At 42.2% G+C, this 23447-nt stretch overlaps 4 protein-coding genes and 1 non-coding gene across 6 annotated transcripts; 3 read left to right on the top strand and 2 right to left on the bottom strand.

Moving 5' to 3' along the window:
* Window positions 1–969: 969 nt before the first annotated feature.
* On the bottom strand, window positions 970–4181 carry kbtbd4 (kelch repeat and BTB (POZ) domain containing 4). The gene is made up of 5 exons (XM_071536293.1): window positions 4139–4181; window positions 3166–3640; window positions 2931–3072; window positions 2709–2815; window positions 970–2605 (listed from the first exon to the last, which is right to left on the bottom strand). Exons 2-5 carry the CDS (start codon window positions 3625–3627, stop codon window positions 1745–1747), a joined length of 1572 nt encoding a protein of 523 aa, XP_071392394.1. The 5' UTR covers window positions 3628–3640; window positions 4139–4181; the 3' UTR covers window positions 970–1744.
* A 536-nt stretch (window positions 4182–4717) lies between these two features.
* Window positions 4718–5604, top strand: LOC139658183 (protein FAM180A). The gene is made up of 3 exons (XM_071536242.1): window positions 4718–4849; window positions 5078–5142; window positions 5244–5604. Exons 1-3 carry the CDS (start codon window positions 4762–4764, stop codon window positions 5589–5591), a joined length of 501 nt encoding a protein of 166 aa, XP_071392343.1. The 5' UTR covers window positions 4718–4761; the 3' UTR covers window positions 5592–5604.
* Window positions 5605–5770: 166 nt separating this feature from the next.
* On the bottom strand, window positions 5771–10878 carry ddb2 (damage-specific DNA binding protein 2). Its single transcript, XM_071536297.1, has 11 exons — window positions 10773–10878; window positions 10512–10652; window positions 10302–10420; window positions 10015–10206; window positions 8714–8880; window positions 8258–8357; window positions 7855–8032; window positions 7175–7320; window positions 6494–6649; window positions 6354–6399; window positions 5771–6226 (listed from the first exon to the last, which is right to left on the bottom strand). The coding sequence occupies exons 2-11, from the start codon at window positions 10642–10644 to the stop codon at window positions 5970–5972; spliced, it is 1494 nt and encodes a 497-aa protein (XP_071392398.1). The 5' UTR covers window positions 10645–10652; window positions 10773–10878; the 3' UTR covers window positions 5771–5969.
* Window positions 10879–12014: 1136 nt separating this feature from the next.
* On the top strand, window positions 12015–21868 carry kif23 (kinesin family member 23). 2 transcript variants are annotated; one of them, XM_071536281.1, is made up of 23 exons: window positions 12015–12095; window positions 12592–12655; window positions 12927–13055; window positions 13207–13312; window positions 13553–13689; window positions 13839–13951; window positions 14058–14228; window positions 14442–14486; window positions 15064–15176; window positions 15465–15586; window positions 15753–15855; window positions 15937–16016; window positions 16103–16222; window positions 16350–16509; window positions 16690–16851; window positions 16964–17130; window positions 17222–17395; window positions 18009–18212; window positions 19320–19553; window positions 19740–19828; window positions 19929–20010; window positions 20687–20757; window positions 20861–21868. In XM_071536281.1, the coding sequence occupies exons 1-23, from the start codon at window positions 12082–12084 to the stop codon at window positions 20874–20876; spliced, it is 2676 nt and encodes an 891-aa protein (XP_071392382.1). In that variant the 5' UTR covers window positions 12015–12081; the 3' UTR covers window positions 20877–21868. The 2 variants fall into 2 exon arrangements, with proteins under 2 accessions (XP_071392382.1, XP_071392383.1); XM_071536282.1 differs by lacking the exon at window positions 14442–14486.
* LOC139658239 (Z30 small nucleolar RNA) lies at window positions 15241–15337 on the top strand. The gene has a single exon (XR_011696205.1). It is a non-coding gene; the product is annotated as a Z30 small nucleolar RNA (small nucleolar RNA).
* Window positions 21869–23447: the final 1579 nt, after the last annotated feature.

The raw sequence follows: 23447 nt of genomic DNA, 5'->3' as shown, positions 1-23447 counted from the left end.
AATCACTTTGTGGAGAGTTGGAGGGCAAGGAAAATATCTTCCCCATTTAACCCCGCAACGATCCCCTCTCACCATCAAGTGTTCACAAATTCTCCCTCAGATTTCCGCTTGAAAAACACCAAAGAAACACGTTTCCCAATGGAGTGCTAGCGGCGATATCCCAGAATATCTACTCCCTCCACACCCCAGCAAAAGGAATTCTCAGCGCCCCTGTGTCCAACCCCCTCCACCTTCCTCCCAGTACTGGCGCTACAGCAGATGGCCTTGTCACTCTAGACCATGTGTCCCTTCAGGAATTCTGCTCTGCCCTCAGTAAGCAGTCCCAAGGTCAGTATAGCTCCTAGCGATCTACCTTCACACAAAACCCAACTCCTTGACCCAACACAGGATTAAAATATTCACATCAAAACACTCCGGACAATTAAAAACCCACATCCACAAATGGATCCGAGCGGAGTCTCTCATGTGGGTCTGTGAACTGTGAGATGGGGGCTATAAACAGCGTTATTTCACAACATTGAGAGACTGCATGTCAAATGGTGCTCACAGTGGCTGGCAGTTCCTATTGGTGGTCCTTATGGAGGCGCATATGTGCCCCCACAGCACCCCACCCCTCACCTCGGCGTCAGCAACTGATGCTTAGAATAGTTCACAAAGTCTGACATGTTACCGGGCTTGGGTTTCAGCTGCACAGCCTCCTGCAGCACATCAATGGGATCAGAGCGTTGGCCTCTCTAGAGTAGCTTTCTTTCCCTCAAGTCCCCTTTTACTCTCCAAGGACACAAAAGGCCCCTTTCTCACCTTGCCATTCACAAGATATTTTACCAATCCCAAGATAAAACCCTGAGGTTAGAAGTCATGTCTCTGTTGTGGCATAGCCAACAACACCTACATTAAAACAAAGTGCACCATTAGAACATATGCACATTCAGAAATGCATCACTGTATAGTTGCAACAGTGTTATTGTTTATTGTTTTATTAGGAGCCCCATTAGCTGGCAAATTAATGACAGCTAATGACAGCTGAAAGATCTTAAGATAAATCCCTGGCAATAAACCCGGTATTCATAGTAAGAGATAGTTATGTCATCATGATACAGGACAGAGCCCGCAGATAACAAAACAAAAGCTGACAGCTCATAGCTACAGTCATATATTTGATATTTCTGATAACAGTTTAACTTGAGGTACATGTACACTGTACAGCAAAAAATACAATCTTAGGACAAGAAATTGTGAAAAATTGAAAAGTTAGAAAACATCCTCGATTATCACGTGTATGCACACTCAATATTTGACATCCGAGGATATTTAACATACAACATCATGATACACTTATTCACTTACAATATAATGGAGGATGTTTTGTGTTTAGGGAAATTTGTCATATTGAAGCTGTTCATGCGTGTCAATAAACAAGCAGTGCACAGAAAGCAATTATGATTAGTTCATTATTGATTACAGCATCACCACAAAATGGGTTGGACCTTGCTTCTTTCCTAAGAAAGCAAAAAAATAACACACATTGTAATACAAGCCAATGAGACAATGCTAAACTGCTTTTACTGGTCTTGTGGTTGGATAAGAATGGAGTGTGAAATACAGAAACCAGCTGAGTCAATACATTTAGAGCGAGGCTCCACATATGATGTCGAATAGTTCATTCATGGTTAGTTATCCAACAGTTTTCTGTGATTGCCAGTGGTGAGTGGCTGTGCCACAGTGTCAGCATCCAGAAGAGCCTTTAGGCCAACACAAACTGCCAGTTTGTGAGGAGGATTTTTATACCCCTGATAACAGAAACAACAGATGTGGCAGGGTTAAACTTTAATGTGTTTGCATCACCCTTTTTACACTTGTCCCTGAAGACATATATGCAGCCATTACAGCTGGCCACCTTCCAGAGCGAAGGAACACAGCTCCACACCTCAGGGAAGCGCAGGCGGGTGAAGCTTTCCAGCAGAGGGTTGTAGCACACCAGGGAGTCTCCCTCTGCTACGATGAAGATCACGTCCATGTGGGCAGCGGCATGCATGCACCCCGCAAATGGCAGCATGTAGGGTTTGATCTGGCACTTCTGAGAGGCTGTGTCAAAGCACTGAATAAGACGCGATGGCTTGGTAAAGAAGTCCATGTCGTTCTCCTCCCCTCCCAGCAGGTAGATGGTACCTCCCAGATTCACCCCAGCAGCCCCGGATACTGCCGTGTCGAGCTGGCTGGTCTCTGTCCACATATTGTCCTTCACTGTGTAGTAGATGACGGCGTTCGACAGTGTGTCCTGCAAGGTCTTGCCTCCTAGGGAGTAGATGGCGTCCTCAGTGGAGACGGAGACCATGGTGTGGTGGAGGCGGTCTCTGGGCAGTGGGGCGCAGCGCTCCCAGTCCATGGTGTGCATATTGCACTTCCACATGCGGCGGGGGATGGAGCCCCCCACCACATACAGGTCCCCTCCGTGCTTACAGGCCGCAGTGATCTGGTGACACAAACTGTTCTGTCCGCTCACACTGATGGCATCATCCTCGTCACAGTGCAGCGACACAGCCAGGGAGTGGGTCCGCGTCTCCTCTTTCCCTATCAGGTAAATGTGGACATTCTCACCGATTTCCTGTGGGCACAGAATAGACATTAGAGACAGAGAATCACCAATGACGTTGCATGAGAGCAGTCCCTTCAAAACTGCTTTTCAACTCTGTGTAAGAGAATGTTACCTTCAGGTTTTCCTGGAGAATGCAAGAAAACTCCTCTCTCTCCACCTTGTTGTGGTTTATCCACGACTCGATGGCCACTGTTGGATTCTGGGAGCTCGGAACGCCATCTGCAGCACAAAGCACAAACACAAGGCCTTTTGATTCACATTCATGAAATCTATTTTCGCACAACAGAGGTTAAGACGTCGCAATGCATGGGGATACAATTGCAACAGGTAATACCTTTAATGATATCCAAGAGCAGACAGAGAGGCAGATTGAGGAATTCGTCTGTCTGATGCAGCTGGACCAGGTGGATTTTAGCGCAGTGCTTGGCAGCAGTGTACAGCTCCTGGTCACTGTGTCTGTCTGCAAGCCACATCACCTGGACAAAAAGAGGTTATCATCAAACTGACACTACATAAATATTACTGATGAACTGCTAATAGGCTTGTGAAGTGCAAAAAGAGTAAATCACCTGTAGGCAGTTCTTGACCTCCACTGTCCGCGAAAGGAAGCGGGAGCATTCCTCAAACAGAGCAGTCAACTGGTACATGTCTGCCATCTCATAAGTATCCTGCAGGTCCTCTACCCTCAGTTTAATAGTGCCATGATAGATATAGTCAACCAGCAGCTGAAAGACAGTGGCGCCAACGTCCTTCAGCTCAATATTGCGGTTGTGGGACTCTTTAAGGTTGGACGTGAACATGGAGCGGAAGAAACTGCTCTGGGCAGAGAGCACCAGGCGGTGTAGGTGGAACTCTTTGCCATCCACAGTAATGGTAACATCAGCGAACAGGCCGTCCTCCAGGCACAGGTCCATGATGCTCTTCACCACCCGGCTGGAGTGGGAGCGGTCGGTGAAGGTGTATCCCAGAAAGTAGTTCTCCTCTCCCACAGAGCCTCCCACACTCAGGCTCCCCTCCTCACTGGACTCCATCTCTGCTGCTCGCCTGAGAAGCAGCAAGGAGCACAACATCAATTTAGATAAACTACAACACACAGAAACAGCTGCTCATTAGCTTGCATGTCATTTCACAGCTGAGTTAGCTGATGATAAAACACTAAAGTTAACGCTAGCATTAGCAGTTTCTACACAAGTGAGGGTGGCTAGCTGGCTGCGTGCTTCTGTAGATTGACGCATGATCCCTTTACACTTTGTGGTGTTGCATTTATAAACCCGAGCAAGCGTGATAACAAATAGGAGATGCAGGAGGCGATGCATAGGCAGTGCCGCCTGACTATGCTACGCTAACGTTAGCTGTGTTGTGGTAGGTTAACAGTTAGCTAGCTATATGGCTAACGTTAGCACACAGCAGCTAGCTAACTGTCTTCGGGTGTAAATTGAATCCTGATATTGCGGCGGTAGAGAGTTATTACTGCAAACGCTTATTTATTGGGATGGCAAAATCGCCATGTTTTCAAAATAACTATTAAACTAGACTGGTTACCTTTAGCTCCACTACTTTATCATTCAGATGGGCTTGAACTATTCTCCGGAAGTAAATAAACGTGTTAATCAGTCAGCTGTCGCACGACTTGCTCTTGCCAATTGCTGCTGCTGCCCCCGTGTGGTGGAGCTGTGTTACTACAACTGGCATTTGAGAAACACTTGTACTGCTTTTCTTGATCTAATAACACTTTGAGAAAGTCAAGATCGAATTACACTCAGTGACTCACTCCCTGAACTGGGAGGAGTCAGTTTAGGTGATTGGGCAACCGGTAAGGATGCACCCATGGGGCGTCTAATAATAATGTAATACCACACTTGAGAGCATCCAGGCTTTGTTCCAGCATATATCATCTTTACCAACTGGACAAGGTTTTAAGATCAATTGCCAATTTGCCTGGGAGAACTTTGTCAAGCCGTGCTAGCTCAAAGGTCTGCATGCAGTGGATATGCAGAACCAAAATTTAAAAAATATGGCTGTGAACGCCACAGCCAATTGGCTTTTGGTCCCTTTTTCCAATGTGGAAAAATGCATGGTATTCAGTCTGGGTTGTCTCTGTCTGGATTCACAAAAGTAGCTGAGGCAAAGCAGAGGTGAGAGTGATGCCGTGATATCTGTCGATAATGATCGAGAGAAAAATGGACATAAAATTGCAACTTCAAATCTGCTTCCAGATCATTTTGTGGCTTTGGTTGGAGCACGTTTATAAGGGTGAGTTGAAATTGAAGGCCTACTAACACTACTGTCAATAGGACTCACATTTTGAATATTGATGTCATATAATGATAGTGCATGCATTGTAACATGCACTGAAAAATACCACAACAGGTGTTCCGTATTGATAGGTGCAAGCATTGGCATTAGTATAACCTTGAAGCCCACTCTGCAATAACTAATTACGACAAACTAATAAGTAAACATCAATATTTTCTACATCAGATGTGGCTGCAGACAGGAACAATGGAATAAGCACATCACTCTCTGATGCAAACCTGATGTTCGAGGTACATTCTTCTCTCTACTTTACTGGAGTCTTGGTGAACATACAGTACATATCTTGCAACAGAGTAAGTAATGGATACTTCTTTTCTACTCCTGTATGCAGTTCTTGCTGGGCGGGGTAGAGCTCGACCAGGACAACAACATTGTCTTGCTTGACAAGGAGATGGCATCAATGAGGCAAGGGCGGGCTTTCCTGGCTCAAATAAATGACAACATTCCCAAAACCCTGAGCTCCATGGTGCAGATGCTGGCCACAGTGGAGGGCCAGAAGCCGAGGCCCCTCACTCACACCCAGTTTGAGAGTCTTGTCCTGAGCATGGTCTACTCTGCCCACCAGGCCCGGCACCAGGAGGGAGAAGAGGAACAAGCGGCCTGGAGCGGAGTGCTCACCCGCCTGGCAAATGTCACGGTCAATGAACTGCGTGGACATTATCTCATCTCTTATGCATAATATATCGACTTAACTGCCATTCTGTAAGAGATAAATGAGTATGCAATAAATTACCTTACTTCAGCAGTCATTAAATGTGTATTCATTCATAATGTATTCAATATGCTGTCAAACCGTCGGCTCTATTAAAGCAAACATGAACATTTTTTATTGTAGAACAGTATAAAAACATATCACAGTACTTATGAATACAAAAGTTCCAGTTATATACTATAAAACAGTATCTGAACAATAATAGCCCGAGATTCTTTCTTTGTTCCAACATACAGCAAATTATTTCAACATTCAAATGTTCCCTGAAGTGAGAAACACAACAAACAGCATACATAAGACTTAACGGTATAGTAAGACATTTCCAGATCCTCATAATTTTACAGTTCACTTCTTCCTCCCCCTTTGTGCTTGACTGTTTTCAGTACGCCTAGACTTGGTCTTGGTTTTGGTCCCTGATGACTCCAGAGAAGCCAGCTTTTTCTTGAGCTTTCCGTCCCCAGCAGGACGTCTTCTGTCCCTGCTGGAGCGCTGCTGACTCCCTCGCTGGCCTCTTGAGCCTTCCACTTTGGATCTCATTTCCTCCTGTTTGTTCTGCTTACTGATCATCGAGTCGTCCCGGTTCCACACTAGTATGTTAACCCCTGTGAATGAACATCAAACAGCTTTAGCAAGACAACAAGTTCCCCTCTTTCAAAGAGAAGATTTGAATCTTAATCAGATTCCGAGTCTTGACTTGATTGATTTGCATGTATTTGGCAAAAAACTCACCCATTCCAGATCCCATAATATCGCCCATTGGACTGAATTTGTTGACCTATAAACAAATGTGTCCAGGTGTTATTAGGTGTTATATAAAATATAGCTTCAACATCTTGAAGGTCTTTATACTGTACTTAAAATGTACACACAGATATGATTCCGGGGGCGTTGGGATCTCGCAGCTGACACACAAGCTCTGCTGTGTTGGAGTCAAAGATGTCAACGGTCCTCTGATCACCACGGCAAACTCTCTCATCAGGGTAGCGGCCAGCCACAATGAGGTCATACACAGGGTGCCATGTGGCCTGCAGAAAAATGGACAAAATACCAAGTTCAAGTTTGAACCTTTTTCTCCAAGGCACTTGGTTTTGCAGCAAGTATTAAAAAGAGCATTATATAAAAACTACGACATATGGTTCACAAGTTATTGGCTAAAACGTAAGGTTGCTCATTATAGCGCCACCATCTGACGGAGTGTCATTTTTTGGACTGAGTAGTAGGAGAGATGTGAAACCTATCCACCAAATTTGGTAGCTCTGAGACTTAAGGTCTCTGAGATCCAGATTGTTTTAAGGCAGAAAAAGAAGGAGCAGCAGAAAAATCAAAATCAGTGGGGTTCCAGCTCTGACATGCTTGGAGCCCTAATAAGACTGACAGGCAGTCAGTCGCAAATAGAGGGAGTTGATGCAGAGTTTCAGGCAGGCAGCATAAGACAAATCATCATCATCATGTAATTCATCTGAGTCATCATGACCCAGTAGGAGACATCAGCAACAGGTTCAATACATCAGCAACAGGAGGATCCTTGCTCATCTAGAGCGGAAACCAACCTTGATGGGTGTGAGATGCTGAAACTGCCTGTGTGGATGTTGGATGATATGTTGAGGCTTTGACCAATCAGAGGACGAGTAGACCCGAATCTGGTCATACTGATCTGTGGTGAGCAGCTTGGAGCAGTCCAACGGACTGAAATAGGCTGTGGAGAGTAGACAGTGACATCGCCATCAAAATGTGACCTGTGTAAGAGTTGAATGAATTGTGATAAGAATCATGGGGATATGTTCTAAAGCCCCTGTAAACTGTTCTTTCTACATGCTTTATTATTTCCTCTCCATACTGCCTTTGATGTGTAACTCACCAGTCTACTAAAAAGATATATAAGATTTTACATCATAAAGCCAGAGAACTTCCAAATTGCACTAAATGGAAAAACAATAATGACAATTTTTATTACCATTTGAATGTGCCATCACAACTAAAGTTAATGCACATATAAATTAAAAACACTGGTTTTCAAAATGGGACTGCAGACTCCAAGAGGGTCCCCTCAAAATTTACGACAAGTCACATTGTATTATTATATAATTTCCTACTCTGCACACGTGTCACAATCTGTTTTAGGCTCCTCAGCCAAAATTCCTCTCTGCATGGAAAAGTTTGAGAACACATTGAGAACACATATTGAGAACACACTATGCAAAGGAAAAATGTTTCTAAAAGCGAGTGTTACCTGAGTTGACGGCTTTGTCATGCGGCATTTCATGGAGGAAGCTCTTCTTGTCTTTAATGTTCCTCAGGTCCCAGAGCTTGACAGTGTGGTCGACAGAGGCTGTCGCCATCAACCAATCACAACGGGAGTTGAACTCTGCATGGGTCACTTTGGCTTTGTGCAACTTATTACTGAAAATCTACGATATAAAATGAGGAACAAAGCCATTAACAATTAACATTCACATACTTTTTCAATTCATAACATTGAACATATTTGGACCTGATTATCTAATGTGACAGATACAAATTGTCTTTAGTACGTAAAAGACAATACAAGGCTTTCGCAGTCTTGTCAAAACGTAGGAGAACAAGTCAAATCTACCCACTAATATTATTTACTTAATTGTTGAATGAATCCACACCTTCTGGCCTTCCATACTCAGGAGCAGGAGCTGTCCCATATTGTCCCCCGTCACCAGCATCTGTCGGCTCACAGACACGTCAAGACAGCAGAACCAGTGACTGTGTAAGAAAGCACAGGTGGCTGTTAATGCCTATGACCGATAAAACATTAAACATGCATGAAGCCATGAATTCCATAGCACTATACAAAATTGATGATGTGATAATAGCGAAATTACTGCTTATCAAAACAACGATAGACATTTAAAAAAAATTCAACTGTGAATGATTCCAGTTTTACAAATAGATCTTAGATGAATTTCACATAGTTGAAATATACTACATATTCCTTGTACTCCTATACAGTGGATAAACCTGTACTATTCCTTTTCCTTTAATATCATGTAAAAAACGCGTCTACACCGTTTCTCTGTTGAGCATCAGTCTTCTCTGCACTAAAGGCCCTGAATCCTCACCAAACATTATGGTGATCATGGCCACAATCCTGAGTTGTGGACAGAACGGTGGATGTCCGGCCCTCAAAGCTCTGCATGGTCAGTGTGCCGTCACCGGAGGCCACATAGACTTTGGAAAGGTCCATTGGGCAAAACTTCATCCCTCCGATAAAGTCTCCGGCTCCTTTCTGTGCACAAAAAAGACAAATGCAGGCCTATCACAGGGCAGTTATAGTACTACACCACCACATTAATGGTAGCATTGATTAGATAAGGGCCGCAATAAGAGACTGATACTGGACTGAGCAAGTAACGGCAGACCTACAACAACCTTAGTGTTTCCTGACCCACATCCACACTGACTTTGTCTTATCGAAAAACGAGGGGACTTTATCTTACTCCAGTGCATCTGTGTTGGCAAACACTCTTAGAGACATCCCACTGAAATCTCGAAGTGCTGTGGTACCCCCCATAGATGAGGTGAACAGCTGAGTGGGATTTAACGGGTTAAACTTCATGTCTGTAACTGAGTCACCGGCCCCCATCTAAGTAGAGAACAGATAAAAGCGTGTCATCGAGGAAGATGGGAGACGATTTATTTTCCGGCGTCCACAATTTTCCTAATAATTTCCTAGAAAGGAACTGTTAATTTCTTAGGTTTGCTGGAAAGAACCATTAAATTATGTACAAATTATAGGAAAAATAGAGAAAGAGTTCAATGGTAGTTGGTAGTTGATACCTCCAAGTACCTCCAATTTTGTCTGTTGTTTCCAAGACAGAAGCATGAAATAGAATAGAATAGAAAAACAGAAATTAACTAAAATTAATTAGGAATCCAACAAATAACTATATTATATAATCATATGAATAATGACTTCTGATAATTGACCTCTGCCTATTATTTTTCCAATATATAGTTTATAGTTTTGCAGTTCTTTCCAGGAAATTCTTTTAGAAATGTACAGTATCTGAGCATATCTGCTTATATTTTCTGTATAACTACTACATCATTTCATGGTTCTTTCCAGGAAACCTCCTAAGAAATTAACAGTTCCTTTCTAGGAAATTATTAGGAAATTGTGGACCCGGAAAATAAAGCATTACCGGAAGATGACATGGTATCAAAATGAATTTAGGACTCAGCATAAAATTCAACCTTGACATCGTAGCGTTGCATTTGATAATATGTTGCTGCTGCATTATTCATGAGCAACATTTTAAAAGGTGCTGCTTGTTGAGCATCTCCTGCTGCTGGTCATTCAACAAAGAGTCAGGCAAGATAAATCGGTTTTGACAAGAGCAAGATTTCCCTTCTCTCTCACCCCTTGAATAAAAGTTGTCTTGTTGAGTGCGTCAAAGTCCCACAGAACAATATCCCCACCCTTGGATCCAACAGCCAGTGTGGTGGGATGGGTGGGGTGCCATTCAAGACAGGTGATCCTGCGGTCGAAGGGGCTGGCGGTGCGGTGGAGCCTGTAGGAGCACAGGGAGCGGACAAAGGGCTCCTGCAGACACTGGGGGGGGGGATGACAAGAGTTGGGTGTGAAGATGTTCATGATGTCCTGGTCACTCTGCACTGACTACAGAGGAAACTGACCAGCAACCTCACCTGTCTCATTTGAGAGTGAAGACTTTGCCCCAGAGTGCTCTTGTAAATGTAGTGCAAGATGCTTCTATGGCCCCCTTTCTTCTGGATTCCTGGACACTTACTGATTTTGAGAGACGGTCCTGAAAGAAGCAGAAACCTACTTAAGTACAATTATCACGACAAGCATTATTCACTTACAACGTCGGTGTATTAAATGGCAGGAATGTAGACCTGGTTTGGAAGTGTCCCCCTCCATCTTTTCTCGTAGTTTTTTGGAGATAGTTGTCCCGGTGTTTTCCCCGGTTCTCTTCTTCACTTTGCCCTTCGATTCAGACGCATCTGACCGTGCGGGTCTACTTTTCATTTCTCCCCCTGTAAATTACAGATTATGCAAGGCGACACGGGACATTTAACTCGACGCTCAATCAAACTGGCTGGTTAACGTGAGGTATTGATACAGCACAATTTACCGAAAGCTTATGTGTTGCTTACCTGTGATTCAGTCTTTCAACGAGTAAACGCTGTTCTTTACAGGGATCCCCGTGTTTGCAGAATGCACAAGTACACGTGAGATTTTTTTTACGGGAAATGTCTGTTTTGTAACTTGTGTGTGTTACAGCTACTGGACGGTAGGTGTCAGTGTTGTTCAATCTTCAATGGACGGTTTGGCGTTTGTGTTTTTGTTGAGGTGCTTTATGGGAAGCACACATTATTAAATACCTCTGATGAAATTGGAGTTTTGCGGGGAAAAAAAATCATCTGTATTCATTTTGCAGCGGTGTGCCACCACAGCTAGAGAAAATGCGAAATTAAAATGAGTAATCCATTGTAATTTATTTAGAAGTAATGATTTTATTATGATTAAAAAACATTTTTATCTCTACAACCTCAACTTGAAGTTAGACCCAAACAGCGACAGAAATGGAACAAATCCACAATAATCCCCCAAGCACCACAGCTGCATATGTAACACTGCTTTGAATTTGACACCTTGTTGTCTTCAAGTAGGCAGGCTATATGTCTTCTTTCACCAATTTTGTGAATTGTTTTTAAATGTTGTGACCCCAACTGTTGAGATATATTTTCTTCAATTAAAATGGTCTCTTTTAGCATTGCTGGTATCTGCACCTATTATTATATTGTCAATTCTCATATGCTCTACTCCATACTGGCTAGTGATATTATCATACCCATTTATACCATTCCAGCTCATGTGTGCAACATCCTTGCGGTGTTCAAAATACTCAGACCCACCCAGTGCAATGGCATATGTGTTTACAAAAAAATAACTGGATTAACTACTGAACTAAAAACCTGAATGAAAACAAATTGTTACTGTTCCAAAATATGTAATCTTTATTGTGGTAATGAGGGACAAAAATGCTGATTTTCTGATTAATGAGATTTTTGTTTTTTTGGCTGTTTTCGTTTATACATAGGCCATTGTCTAAAATGAAAATATAGGGTGGAAAAGTTAAATATTGTCAATAAACTGAATTTTTTTATTTATTTATTTGTTTACTGTTATTTGTGTCTGATTTGGTCCGCTCACTTGTAGCCTACAGATTTATTGTTGAAAAGGGATATACTCTTTTGACTTTTACTAGGCCTTTATTGTTGTAAGGCCGTCCCAAGTATACCGGAAGTACAGGCGGAAACACGTGTTCGGTTGTTGCCGAATTCTATTGGTTGCGACAGGCTCTTTTTGAAAAATCCCTTGCGTTCGAGGCGGAGGGAAAGTTCGAAGTTTGAAAACGGGAACGGCAAAACAGACAAGAAAACCAAACGGCAGCAAGTGACAATGATACGGCCAACGTGAGTAGTGCTGAATAGTTTTTATGTATCATGCTGAAAGTATTTTGTCAACGAGTATTATGATGTTTCTTATTGTTATTTTGTAGTTACGGCAATGACGACGGAGTCTAAACAAACGGTAACTAACGTTAGCTGACCAGCTGGCTAGCCAACGGCTAGGTTAACGTAACGTTAGTTAGCGTAACAACAAAACTTAACTTGGGGACTGCCCATTATTCCGAAACCCCAATAGTCCGAAAAATGTGCACCCATTGGACCGAAAGCCGACAGCCCGGTATCCCGGAGGTGGTTGGGTTGAGGCATGGGGTCACTGTGGTTATGGTTAGAGCAAGCTTACGGTCAAGGCTGTCAGAAGCCACGGTTGTGGATGGAGCCAGGCGTGGGGTTTTCGGAATAATGGGCCGTCGGAACAATGGCATGGCACCCGTAACTTAATGTAACGCAAAGCTAACACGGAATTGTTGCTGGTTTGACTGAAATCGGAATTATTTTTCAGGAAGGGTAGAACCCCTCGTAGACCTCCCAAGAAACCTTCCAACAACCAGAAAGACCCTGTTGGGGTGAGTAACGTTATCCATATATAATAATATTAAAAAAAACACACAAAAAAACACCTACCCTAGCTAAGGTTACTTTCAGGAGTAGCTAAGCAAACCTTAGCTAGCTAGTTACAGCTCGCTGCTAACACTTACAGGTATTTCAAAAGCCTAGAATGAGCAACTAAGTTACCAGTGATCGAGTGGTAAGTTAACTACGTTAATGTTAGAACCTTCTCTGCCTGGGACGCATTTTACCCTATTTAACTTTATGTTATTTTTTATTTCTGATCAGGTGTACTGCCGTGTACGACCTTTAGATGTGGAAGATGAGGAGTGCTGCATTGAAGTAATCAGCAGCACCACCATCCAGTTGCACGCACCAGATGGCCTCAAAGCCAATCGGAATGGAGAATTCAGAGAGGTAAAGTTATATAAAGCTAATGTAACAATAGTCAGTACATTATTTACACAATGTTTCTTAACGTTATTCACACAATTTGTGATTATTTAAAGTTTCATATATTCTAATGTGCTAAACCTGAATAGCCCAACCCATCTCATTTACCTCTCAGACGCAGTATTCCTTCAAAAAAGTCTTTGGAAATGCAACATCTCAGATGGAGCTATTTGAGGATGTTGCCAAATCTCTTGTGGATGACCTCATCCATGGAAGAAACGGTAAGAGTATTGGCCAACGGCAGAAGTATTGTATGATTCTCAATAACAGATAGCTGTGTTAAATTAAACCCACCTGCCTGATTTTGCTACTTTCTACCAACAGCTGCAGTACCTGACTATCCTTTTTTATACTACATTTTAAACAAGTACACCCAGACACCAGGGTTTGAATAACTTTGGGACTATGATTGGCAGTTCAGATTCTCTCTACTGTTCTTCATTATTGCTTCTTTGTTGTAGGGCTGCTCTTTACGTATGGGGTCACAGGAAGTGGTAAGACCTTCACCATGACTGGCTCTCCAGGCCAGGGTGGACTTCTACCTCGCTCCCTTGACATGATCTTCAACAGCATAGGCCCGTACCAGGCCAGAAGATATGTAAGAGAGTAGCACTAAATAATCTCAGCATATAATCTTTTATATCCCACACTTTGTCAGAGTGTCTTGATTATATTCACTCCTTTGTGAAATCTGTAGACTTGAATCTTAAATCAATTTATTTAATGCCATTCTTCCTATTTGTTCAGGTTTTCAAGACAGACGATAAAAATGGAATGGAGACACAGAATGAAGTTGATGCTTTGTTGGAGCGCCAAAGGCGGGAAAACCAGCCATCTGTGCCTAAAACTCCCTCCTCCAAGTAAGTTTGAGTGCTGTGAAATGCCAGTAATCTGCTGAAATAAATATTTGATGCAGTTATGTCTGTTTATTTCACCAACTGTAATTCCTTACTTTGATATTTTCAGACAAAAGCTTGATCCTGAGTTTGCTGACATGATTAAGCCAGAAGAGGCCTGCAAGGCAGATGGTGTGGATGAGGACAGCAGCTACAGTGTCTTTGTCTCCTACATAGAAATCTACAACAACTACATCTATGATCTCCTTGAGGAAACTCCGTATGACCCAATCAAACCAAAGTGAGTTCAGGCAATGTGAACTGAAGGGAATTTGATATTTTGATTGAAAGGATTTGCAGGAAAATAATGAATCTGTATCATGACTTTATTATTAACAGGTTAGTGTAAGAGTAGTCAGATATTAAAAAGATTGTTAATTTGTAGTGATCATTAGAGCCGTTTCCTTCCTGGTAGAGTAGCTGGCAGATAAAATGTTTCTGTTTCTTTTGTTAGGTGGAATGGTGGAGGCACACCTATGCGACAGAACACTGAGTTCATGTACGTGACCAGTGCATACCACATCAGACTAGTAGCCTCATTTAACAAAATTTAACTTCCTGCACACAAATGTGTGGTTTCTGAATTGTAAATGGGGAAATAGGAAACACTTGTCACCGCTGGAGACATTCTCAAAGTTCCATAACCTCTGTAACCATTCCTTGTGGGAAAGAAATCTTGTTAATGCACCAGTGTGATCACAACAATTAAAATCTTTTATCTGAGTTATGCGACTTGGGGAAATCCAATATTAAACTTTGATAATTTGACAGAGCCATTGATTGCAGGCAACACCTTGTAATGTCTCAAGTGATGACGAGTGTTCCTTTAGTCCAGAAATCACTACATTACCCCCTGCTGCTTGTGTCCTTCGTTGTGGCAGATCCCCTGAATGTCTTCATTCCTGCTATCTGTCGCTTTGTATGGCGCTTGATGATTGTAATTGTCTGATCACTTGTCATGGCTGGAACGCAAAAATCCCGCATCCAAATGTTTGTCAGTCCTTATCCTAAATCTGTTGCATGAAAAATGCAGTTCAATATCTTCAGCGACTAACCCTTGTATTCTCTCAATCTAGACCGCCTCAATCTAAAATTCTCAGAGAAGATCAAAACCACAACATGTATGTGGCTGGATGCATAGAGGTTGAAGTCAAGTCAACTGAGGAGGCCTTTGAAGTATTCTGGAGAGGTACGTTGCTAAAATCTGCAATTGGGAATCTAGGAAACAATTATAGGGAAAAATATAAGCAACACTGCGCTGATGATCTTAGATTTGACTGACCTGGTATTGCTGCCCTCCGGGTCAGCTCTGGCCAGGGAATGACCTCGGTTAATCTTCTCTCTGAGCAGGTCATGGAAAAGTTAGAGAGGGCAATTGTAGTTTTGTGCCCAAAATGGTTTAATGTTTAAATTGCATGCATAGTGGCTAACTGTCAGTACAAATGCTTGAAAAGAAGCTTGTATAATGTTCTTCCAGGTCAGAAGAAGAGGAGGATTGCTAACACCCAGTTGAATAGAGAGTCCAGCCGCTCCCACAGTGTGTTCATCATCAAACTGGCTCAGGCTCCCCTGGATGCAGATGGAGAAAACATTCTCCAGGTCAGTTGAAGGTGTGGAGTGGGGTGATTCCAGTTCTGGTCCCAGAGCTGGTTGTAATTCTGTAATGATTTATATTTGGATGCTTAAATTATGATATCTGCACCAATTACAAAATCAGATCCATACTTGTTTATTTTATGTGAATGAGTTTGCGCTTGTGTTTCAGGATAAAAACCAGGTGTCTGTGAGTCAGCTGTGTCTGGTGGACTTGGCAGGAAGTGAGCGCACCAGTAGGACAAGGGCAGAAGGCAACCGTTTACGTGAAGCAGGTTTGTTACTTAGCAGCAAAGTATTGTTTTGTATATCGATTTTGTAAGTTCATGCACGATTAAACAACTTCTTCATTGCAGGTAACATTAATCAGTCCTTGATGACCCTACGGACATGTATTGAGGTACTTCGCGAGAACCAGATGTGTGGCACAAACAGGGTTTGTATTTCTTATCAGACTGAAGCAGAGAACACTGTCATATTCACTGATGATCCATATAGTTAATTTAAATTTCTCCCTCATAGATGGTCCCCTACAGAGACTCCAAAGTAACCCATCTATTCAAGAACTACTTTGACGGAGAAGGAAAAGTTAGAATGGTTGTGTGTGTCAATCCCAAGGCTGATGACTATGAGGAAAGCTTGGTAAGTCATCCTTCACTTTTTAGGAAGTTTGTGTATCTTTTTATTTTTATAAAAAATATAAGTTCCTTTATTTGAGACAATGACTCCTATGCAGTAATCTGGAGCAAAATGTGCTCTGTTTGTACAGCTGGTAATGCGCTTTGCAGAGATGACCCAGGAGGTGGAAGTGGCTCGGCCAGTGGACAGGCCCATCTGTGGCTTCGCTGCAGGCCGGCGTCACAGAAACCAGGCCTTTAAAGAGGAACTGTCTCGCAAGTTGGATGAGCGTGGTGGTCCAGTAGACAGAGGTAATACTCGTGCACAATATAGTGTAACTATACTAAATAAAGCTGAGTGGTTAATTGTTTTACTTAACCACAATACATGTAAATAGTTCATAGATGGAATATCTTGTACTCGCTCACAGAAAAGGGCTAGTCAGAGTCAGGATTTATGTGTATTCATGGTAAATTCTCTCTGTTCCCTAGATGTGCCCTCTGTTATGAACCACCTGGTGCACAGCTTCCCGCCCCTGCCCTCTTGTGAGCTGATCGACCCTCACGATGACATCACCCTGCCCAGGATGATTGAAGCTCTGGAGAATCGACAGAGGATTAGGCAGATGATGATTGAAGAGTACAACAAAGCAGGTGACTGCTGGCATTTTAGTCCAACCCTCACTTCTTTGGACAATTACCAGGTTAATTATACAGTTGGATTTGTTGTTTGGGCTCATATTTGTTCTCCTCCATACTATTTTAGCCAACATGATGAAGTCTGTGCTTCAGGAACTGGACAGCAACCTTGTTTCCAAAAACAATTTTATTCATGAACAAACTGGCAAACTGGGAGAGAAGGACAAAATCATCCAGAATTACAAGGCTGAGATTGATCGCTTAGAGAAGAAGACCAAGATGCAAGAATACAAGGTGAGAAACCAAAAGATCTCAACCTCCCTAAGATTGTTGGTTTGTAGATAATGTTGCTTAGTTTTTTATGTCTGATATGGGTCTGTCTCAGATTGACATCCTGCAAAAAACCACCAATATCTATGAGGTGGACAAGCGTTCACTGCAGCATGAGCTGGAAACCAGGGAGCAGAGGCTGCAGAGGGAGCTGTCTGAGAAGAGACGTATGGAGCAGCACATGCACGGCATGGTCACAGACACCCAGCTCAAGTGGGAGAAAGAATGTGTGAGTAGCTCTCCTTATTTAAATAACAAAGGGGTGTAAACAGATTATCTGCCTTTTTGTCTATCATAGGCTGTTAATGTAGCAGCAATGTGGGGGCTTTTTGCTAATCCTATCATGTTCTTTTGCCACCATAGATACATTTCTGCTATCATTTTGGCAGATTTGTCACCATTGAGATAGTGTTGGCTTCCCTCATCTTTCCCAATAACTGCAATACAGTTCACTTATTCCTAGTGCATTGAAATGCATCTAATCTCTCATTTGCGTGTGTGTTTGTATTTGATCATTGAAACAACTTTGACCTCTTTGACTTCTAGTGGCCTGCATCACCTAGGTGTAAAATGGCAAAGTTAACCTAACAGCATTTTTGGGCATATCTGTTTCCTCAGTGTGTAGCTCTGTTGTCACAATGATAACTTACTAATTAGGCCTCTGGGTCATATTTTAGCAACATGGGAACTATGATGGAATTCTATTTCAGTTTAGTTTCTGACGGAAATGGATTTAACCAAAGTTGTCTGGTGTTGATCGTAAGTCATTGCTAGCCACTGACAATAAAACTCTGTCCAGTCACTGGTGTTATCCTTTAACATTATGCTTCTTATTTGTGCAGGTAAGACGCGTTAATGCAAAGCAGCTGGAGATGCAAAACAAGCTCTGGGTGAAAGATGAGAAGCTGAAGCAACTCAAGGCCATTGTGACAGAGAGCAAGAGTTCAGGTCGTCCTGAGCCTCCGCCACGTCAAACGCAGCCTCAGCGACCTTCCAGGGAGGAACGCACCCCCGCGAAGAGATCGGCCTCACCCTCACCTGTGCCTGTACGTTGTGTTGACATGCGCCTCTAGAGCAGCTTCCTAGCCCTTCCTCCTATTTACCTTCTTTGCTAACATATAGGCTGTTAGGTGGCATGAGAATTATCATTTGGTAACACGATTCTGACCCTTCACAATTAACATTAACTGTGCTATTATGCATAAACTAATACACAGACCCTGACCAGACTAAACTGATCATTAATAACCTAAATGAATGTATAGTTTCCTAGGAAATGCACTTTATTCTTCAAACCACTGTAACATTTATCTAATTTTAATGTGATTGCTGTGTCTGTATACTAACTGTATGTACCTGTGCAGTCTTTCCACTCTGCTCCACAGAGCTTTAATGATTCACTCCATGTCGGGGCAGAGCCAGGGTCACTACCAGCCAGTGCCAATAGAGTTCTGGAGGGCGAGACGAGGCCAAGGCCCTCCTCCCCCACCCCTAGCACCACTAGCTCTCTGTCTGTGGCCTCCTGCATCAGTGTGTGGGAGCAGTGGGCAGCCCAGGACAGCAGCCAGGCTTGCGATTCCCCTAGTACAACCACTAGATCCCCCATCCCATCAGGCCCTGTAGCCAGACAGGTCAGGAGGAGAGGCATGTGCTGGGCTAAGGAGGAAGAAGCCCGGTCCCCCTCTCCTACCTTCGATGTAGACCTAGACGAGAGAACCTACAGGGTCAGTGCTTTAGCTGCGAGGAGCGTTGTGAGGTTGTAGAGCAGAAAGAAAATTGGTTTCCCGTATCATTCTCATCATGACCATTCTGACGATGGCGTTGTGTTAGGTGGAGTATTTGGGGTTGTTTTCCCCAAGCTTACATGTGAAAATGTTCATAATAATATAGTGTTTACTAACCTATTAAAATATCCTGTTCTCTTTGAAACGCATGACTTTGAAATTTTTGTGATATGTTGACCATATTTGATCATATATTTAACTTGTGCTTGTTTTCTGAGGGAGCAAGCACGGTGTCATTGCAGATCATTTTGTCAAGCTTAATGTAATCATTGGACCTAAATGCTAAATTCTGTTTAGACCACTAATGGGATGTCTCTCCATGCAGTAAAAATCAGTCACTCATTTCTCCTCCACTCTTGATCTGAGTAGACGACAACACCGGTACGACCGCTGCACCGCCGTTCCCGCTCTGCTGGTGGTGAGAAATGGGTGGACCACAAGCCCTCCTCCAGCGTGGACCTGGATACAGTTTTGCAGCCCATCATCCCCAATTCCATCAAGGTGTCTGCCCCCAGTGAAAAGGTCCTGTCCAAGTGTGACAAGTATGTGCTAACGCATCAGGAGATTGCCTCAGATGGTGAGATCCAGACCAAACTTATCAAGGTAAATAAGATGAAACGGTGAAGATATTTGACACAAATTGAAATATTTTAAACTCTGCACCCAGCAGCACATGCTCAGCCCTTAGCACAGTTTAAAATGTGGAGCAACATGTCCATTCTTTTACACTGGAAGTCTATTGGAATGGTCTGCGGTGGACACACTACCTAATACATCCTCTTTTTACAGGGTGAGGTGATTAGAACCAGAGGAGGAGGACAAGCAGTCCAGTTCACTGACATAGAGACCCTGAAACAGGAGCACGCCACAGGCCCAAGGTAGCTTTCCACAGCCAATTATAATTAGCTGCTGCTCAGCTTGATAGTGTAATGATGTTTAGATGGTTCACTGTGTCACCACGCCTCTGTTTCTGTGAAGCCGCAAGAGGAGATCATCGGAAGGCAGCCCCGCCAAGAAGGGCGAGCGTATGGATGGAGATTGGACAGATGTTGAGACAAGGGTGAGAAGATAACATGTACCACTGATTATAGTGATTATTCCCTATTAATAACGACTATCACTCATGTATGCTACTATGGACTATTAGCAGTTAGCCCATAACTATTGGTCCAAAACTGTCCACTTTTCTTTGTGTAAGCATCGTATGTTTGAGTAAAGTATATTTGTCACACTTACAGGCATATTTACAGACAAATTGTTGTTTTGTCTGAAAATTATTTTGTATCAGACGTTCCATAATTCTATTATTCTTCAGTGGAGATATAACAAGCTGGCATCCCATTCACAACAATGTAAATGATCAATCCAGATGCTGTACTTGTTTTGTTGACATGAAACTTGCTATGGTCCTTTAAGAAAATGTTGAAGCTGGAGTAAAATGAAACCTGTTTAATTTTAAGTTTAACTGCTTAATGTTAGAACAATGTAAAGTTACTACACTGGTTAGTAACTTCTTCTAACTAATTATGTAATGTATATCTAATCAAATATTTGGGTAATACACCCATTCCGCCACCCAATCTGCCCATTTATTGTAGCATTATTACTCAAACAGTGTAGCGCATATTTCATCATGTTGGCTATTTATTGAACAAAGTAATTGGAAGACAAAAACACTTCAAGGTTCTAATGGGCCCTAAATTTCACTGTTTTTTTGTTTGTTTTTTTCTTCCCAGTGCTCCATGGCTATGGAGATGAGGGCTGGATCAAATATGGGACCTGGTTATGAGCATCATGGATACACCAAGTAAGCTGTCCTTTCTTCCTGGGTTATATCTGAGAATAGCGTTTAGTCTTCTCTGGTAATGCATAGCTGGAGGGTTTGATTTGAATTCTATTGTGTGTTACAGGCGCAGAAAACCCTAAGGAGGAACTGACAGCTGCTCCAGTCATCACTCCTTTCTCTCCTCACCTGGCTGTTGTGCAATAGTGGACTCTGAACTTTTTTATGTTTATCTCTAGAATTAATATTTAAACATTTCCTATGCTTTTATATATGCAAATGTGCATGTGTGTGTATATATACATTGTTCACCAAAGCTGTTTCATAAAATATTTTATATCTTGATGTAACTATAAAAACAAGTGTTATCGATTCAGTCGAAGAGGGGGCAAATGCTTGGTTATTGTAGCCCTGCTGCTGAAGATGGTCTTTTTGCACATTTGTGTGTAATGTTTATTATTACTTGGCACATAAGGAGTCAGTGGAGATGCCATGTTATTGGTTGTGCCAATCTGCATACTGTTTGTCTCTATCTCTTGCTTGGTGGCATATTGAGCTTCAAATTCAGATTTTGAATAACCAGTTATTTTGGAATTTCTTTGCTCATGTATGAAATTTGCTTCTGGCCCTGATAGATCTGAGCACATCTGCCTTCACTGTACACTCACTCAGGAATAAAATTCCTTTGAAGCACCAGTTTGTTGTAATGTTTTATCCACTGAGAGAAGTTCACAGAATGCAAAATGTATCATGCACAATGATACAAACAATTGTTAGTAGAATCCTCCCTGAACACTAGATGGCGGCAGAGGACTGCAGCTGTTAGTTGTGAGGTGTTTGGTGATTGACAGCGTTTTGTGGCATCCCTCATACTGCACAATGTCACTATTTCTGTGGATGTGTTAGTATGTAATGAAATGGCCACCCTTTGAATAACCACCAAACAGAAACAATACATTTCTGCAGTGTTCATGTTCGCTTTATGTGATGAGCCTTATACAAACAAGTAATTTATGGTATCTTTAGAGTTGCAAGGCACAATTGGATGCAGAGTTGACCAAGTACCAGCAGATGAGCAATGCTTAGCAATTAGCAGTTACTGCATTCTCTCATAAGGAGAGATTACCCATTTATTTCAAACTGGTGCTTGAACAGACAGATTTAATGTTGAGTTAGAGCTCTGGGCTATCCTGTGCCAAGAGTGTAGCAATATTCTTTGTCATATAAACAAAGTCTGCTTTCAATTACTTTGGTGAAATTGCTTTCCTGTGTTCATGGTTGATTAGATATTCATTATGTTAAACAAGACACTTTGTATATAAATCCATATTAAATTAGTCTGGCTGGCTGCCTTCGGGCCAAGTCAGCTGGGTTCCAGGCATTAAAACGCCCAATTGTGTTCTGGTCTCCAATGTTATGCATTTTGTTCTGAACTCGGCGGCTTGTTGATATTCTAGCATTTTTTTGTTTTGATGTTGGTCAGCCATAGGAGAGAGAATAACCATGTTGGTATTTGTGTTATTGCTACTCTTGGTTATCACAAAGAGGCAAATGGTAGTGTAGTCTACATTAATCATTGTAAGTTATGGATTGAACAATGACAAATTGGCCCACATGTCAAAACACTGTACACATACAGACAGGGGGGGAAGAAGGATGAAGTCTTCTCAAAGCCTTTTGCTTGAAACATTTCCCAGCAAAACAAGAACTTACTGAAATGTCAGTGCCCAGGTTCACTATCTCATGTCAACTGAACAACATCAGCCCAATGATCAGCAGCAGCTGCTGGTACATTCATCCAAGCTTGAGTAGATAGTTGAAATCTCATCTACTACCAGTCTGGCTGAGTTTCAATTGGAAAGCACTGGAGAGTGACTAACATGGAGCCTCTTGGAGAGGGTCAAGAGCCGAGAGCAGCCAGCGGCCATTAAATTCACTCCTATGAGATATTGAGTGCTTTGCTTTTTGACTGGGCTCTGTTTGATGTGCAGCACCACACTATTATCCCCTCCTCCTCACACCCAGCCCTCCACAAGCTAGCAGCAGGAGCGTTACAAAGATGTTATTATGAAACTCCTGTTGAATCCCTGATTAACATTACCTGTTGCAAGGAGACATTTGAGGAAAAAATGGAGAAAGGCAAATAGTTCTAAATTAATTAACCATAAACTAAAATTGTACACATAGGCCCAGATTATGCCTATACACAAGACTTAAAGTCAATACCATTCTTGGAGCTGTATTTTAAGAATGGATCATTCTGCATTTGAGAGCTGTAAGCTTATGATTATGCATTATGCTTATCAGTGTTATTAAACTTGCTAGAGGGAATGCTGATGTTCTACTTGAATACACACAGTCAATTAGAGCATCTAGGTTTTTAAAAGAGCAAGCCTAATTGCAGTGTTTTATTGACTTTTTGGTTGAGTGACTCTGATAAAGAGGTGTTAAGCTGTCTTTTGGCACGGTCCGGATGAAGTAATTTTCAAACCAAGCCCATGATACTGTATGTGTCATTCATAATTCAATGGCTTAAAATGACATTGTCACTATTTTACATGTATGATGATTGTTTCCTCAAACCTGATCTGCTTAATGCTGTATTATCTATTTACATAACTAATAATTCTCAGTGATCTGATAAATGTCTCACTTGCCTTTTTACATCCTTTAAACTAGATGCTTGATATTTTCTTCTGGCAAATTTGACTTGA

Source organism: Centroberyx affinis, unplaced genomic scaffold, assembly GCF_046629955.1.
Source record: "Centroberyx affinis isolate AG114_WGS23_722 - 3 ecotype Tasmania unplaced genomic scaffold, CSIRO-AGI_Caff_v1 ptg002853l_1, whole genome shotgun sequence".
Lineage (NCBI taxonomy): Eukaryota > Metazoa > Chordata > Actinopteri > Beryciformes > Berycidae > Centroberyx > Centroberyx affinis.
This window is presented reverse-complemented; position numbering and strand designations above follow the sequence as displayed.

Bases quoted from the DNA above. Each gene is read 5' to 3' on its own strand.
- kbtbd4 (XM_071536293.1), bottom strand. From the start codon at position 3,627: ATGGAGTCCAGTGAGGAGGGGAGCCTGAGTGTGGGAGGCTCTGTGGGA. The intron at 3,073-3,165 runs GTGATTTACTCT...CTTTTTGTCCAG, and splicing joins AGGTCAAGAACTGCCTACAG to GTGATGTGGCTTGCAGACAG. The intron at 2,816-2,930 runs GTATTACCTGTT...TTTGTGCTGCAG, and splicing joins GCTCTTGGATATCATTAAAG to ATGGCGTTCCGAGCTCCCAG.
- LOC139658183 (XM_071536242.1), top strand. From the start codon at position 4,762: ATGATCGAGAGAAAAATGGACATAAAATTGCAACTTCAAATCTGCTTC. The intron at 4,850-5,077 runs GTGAGTTGAAAT...TTTCTACATCAG, and splicing joins GTTGGAGCACGTTTATAAGG to ATGTGGCTGCAGACAGGAAC. The intron at 5,143-5,243 runs GTACATTCTTCT...TCCTGTATGCAG, and splicing joins ATGCAAACCTGATGTTCGAG to TTCTTGCTGGGCGGGGTAGA.
- kif23 (XM_071536281.1), top strand. The intron at 15,856-15,936 runs GTTTGTTACTTA...TCTTCATTGCAG, and splicing joins CAACCGTTTACGTGAAGCAG to GTAACATTAATCAGTCCTTG. The intron at 16,223-16,349 runs GTAAGTCATCCT...CTGTTTGTACAG, and splicing joins ATGACTATGAGGAAAGCTTG to CTGGTAATGCGCTTTGCAGA.
- ddb2 (XM_071536297.1), bottom strand. From the start codon at position 10,644: ATGAAAAGTAGACCCGCACGGTCAGATGCGTCTGAATCGAAGGGCAAA. The intron at 10,421-10,511 runs GTCTACATTCCT...TGCTTCTTTCAG, and splicing joins GGGGGACACTTCCAAACCAG to GACCGTCTCTCAAAATCAGT. The intron at 7,321-7,854 runs GTAACACTCGCT...TACTCTCCACAG, and splicing joins TGACAAAGCCGTCAACTCAG to CCTATTTCAGTCCGTTGGAC.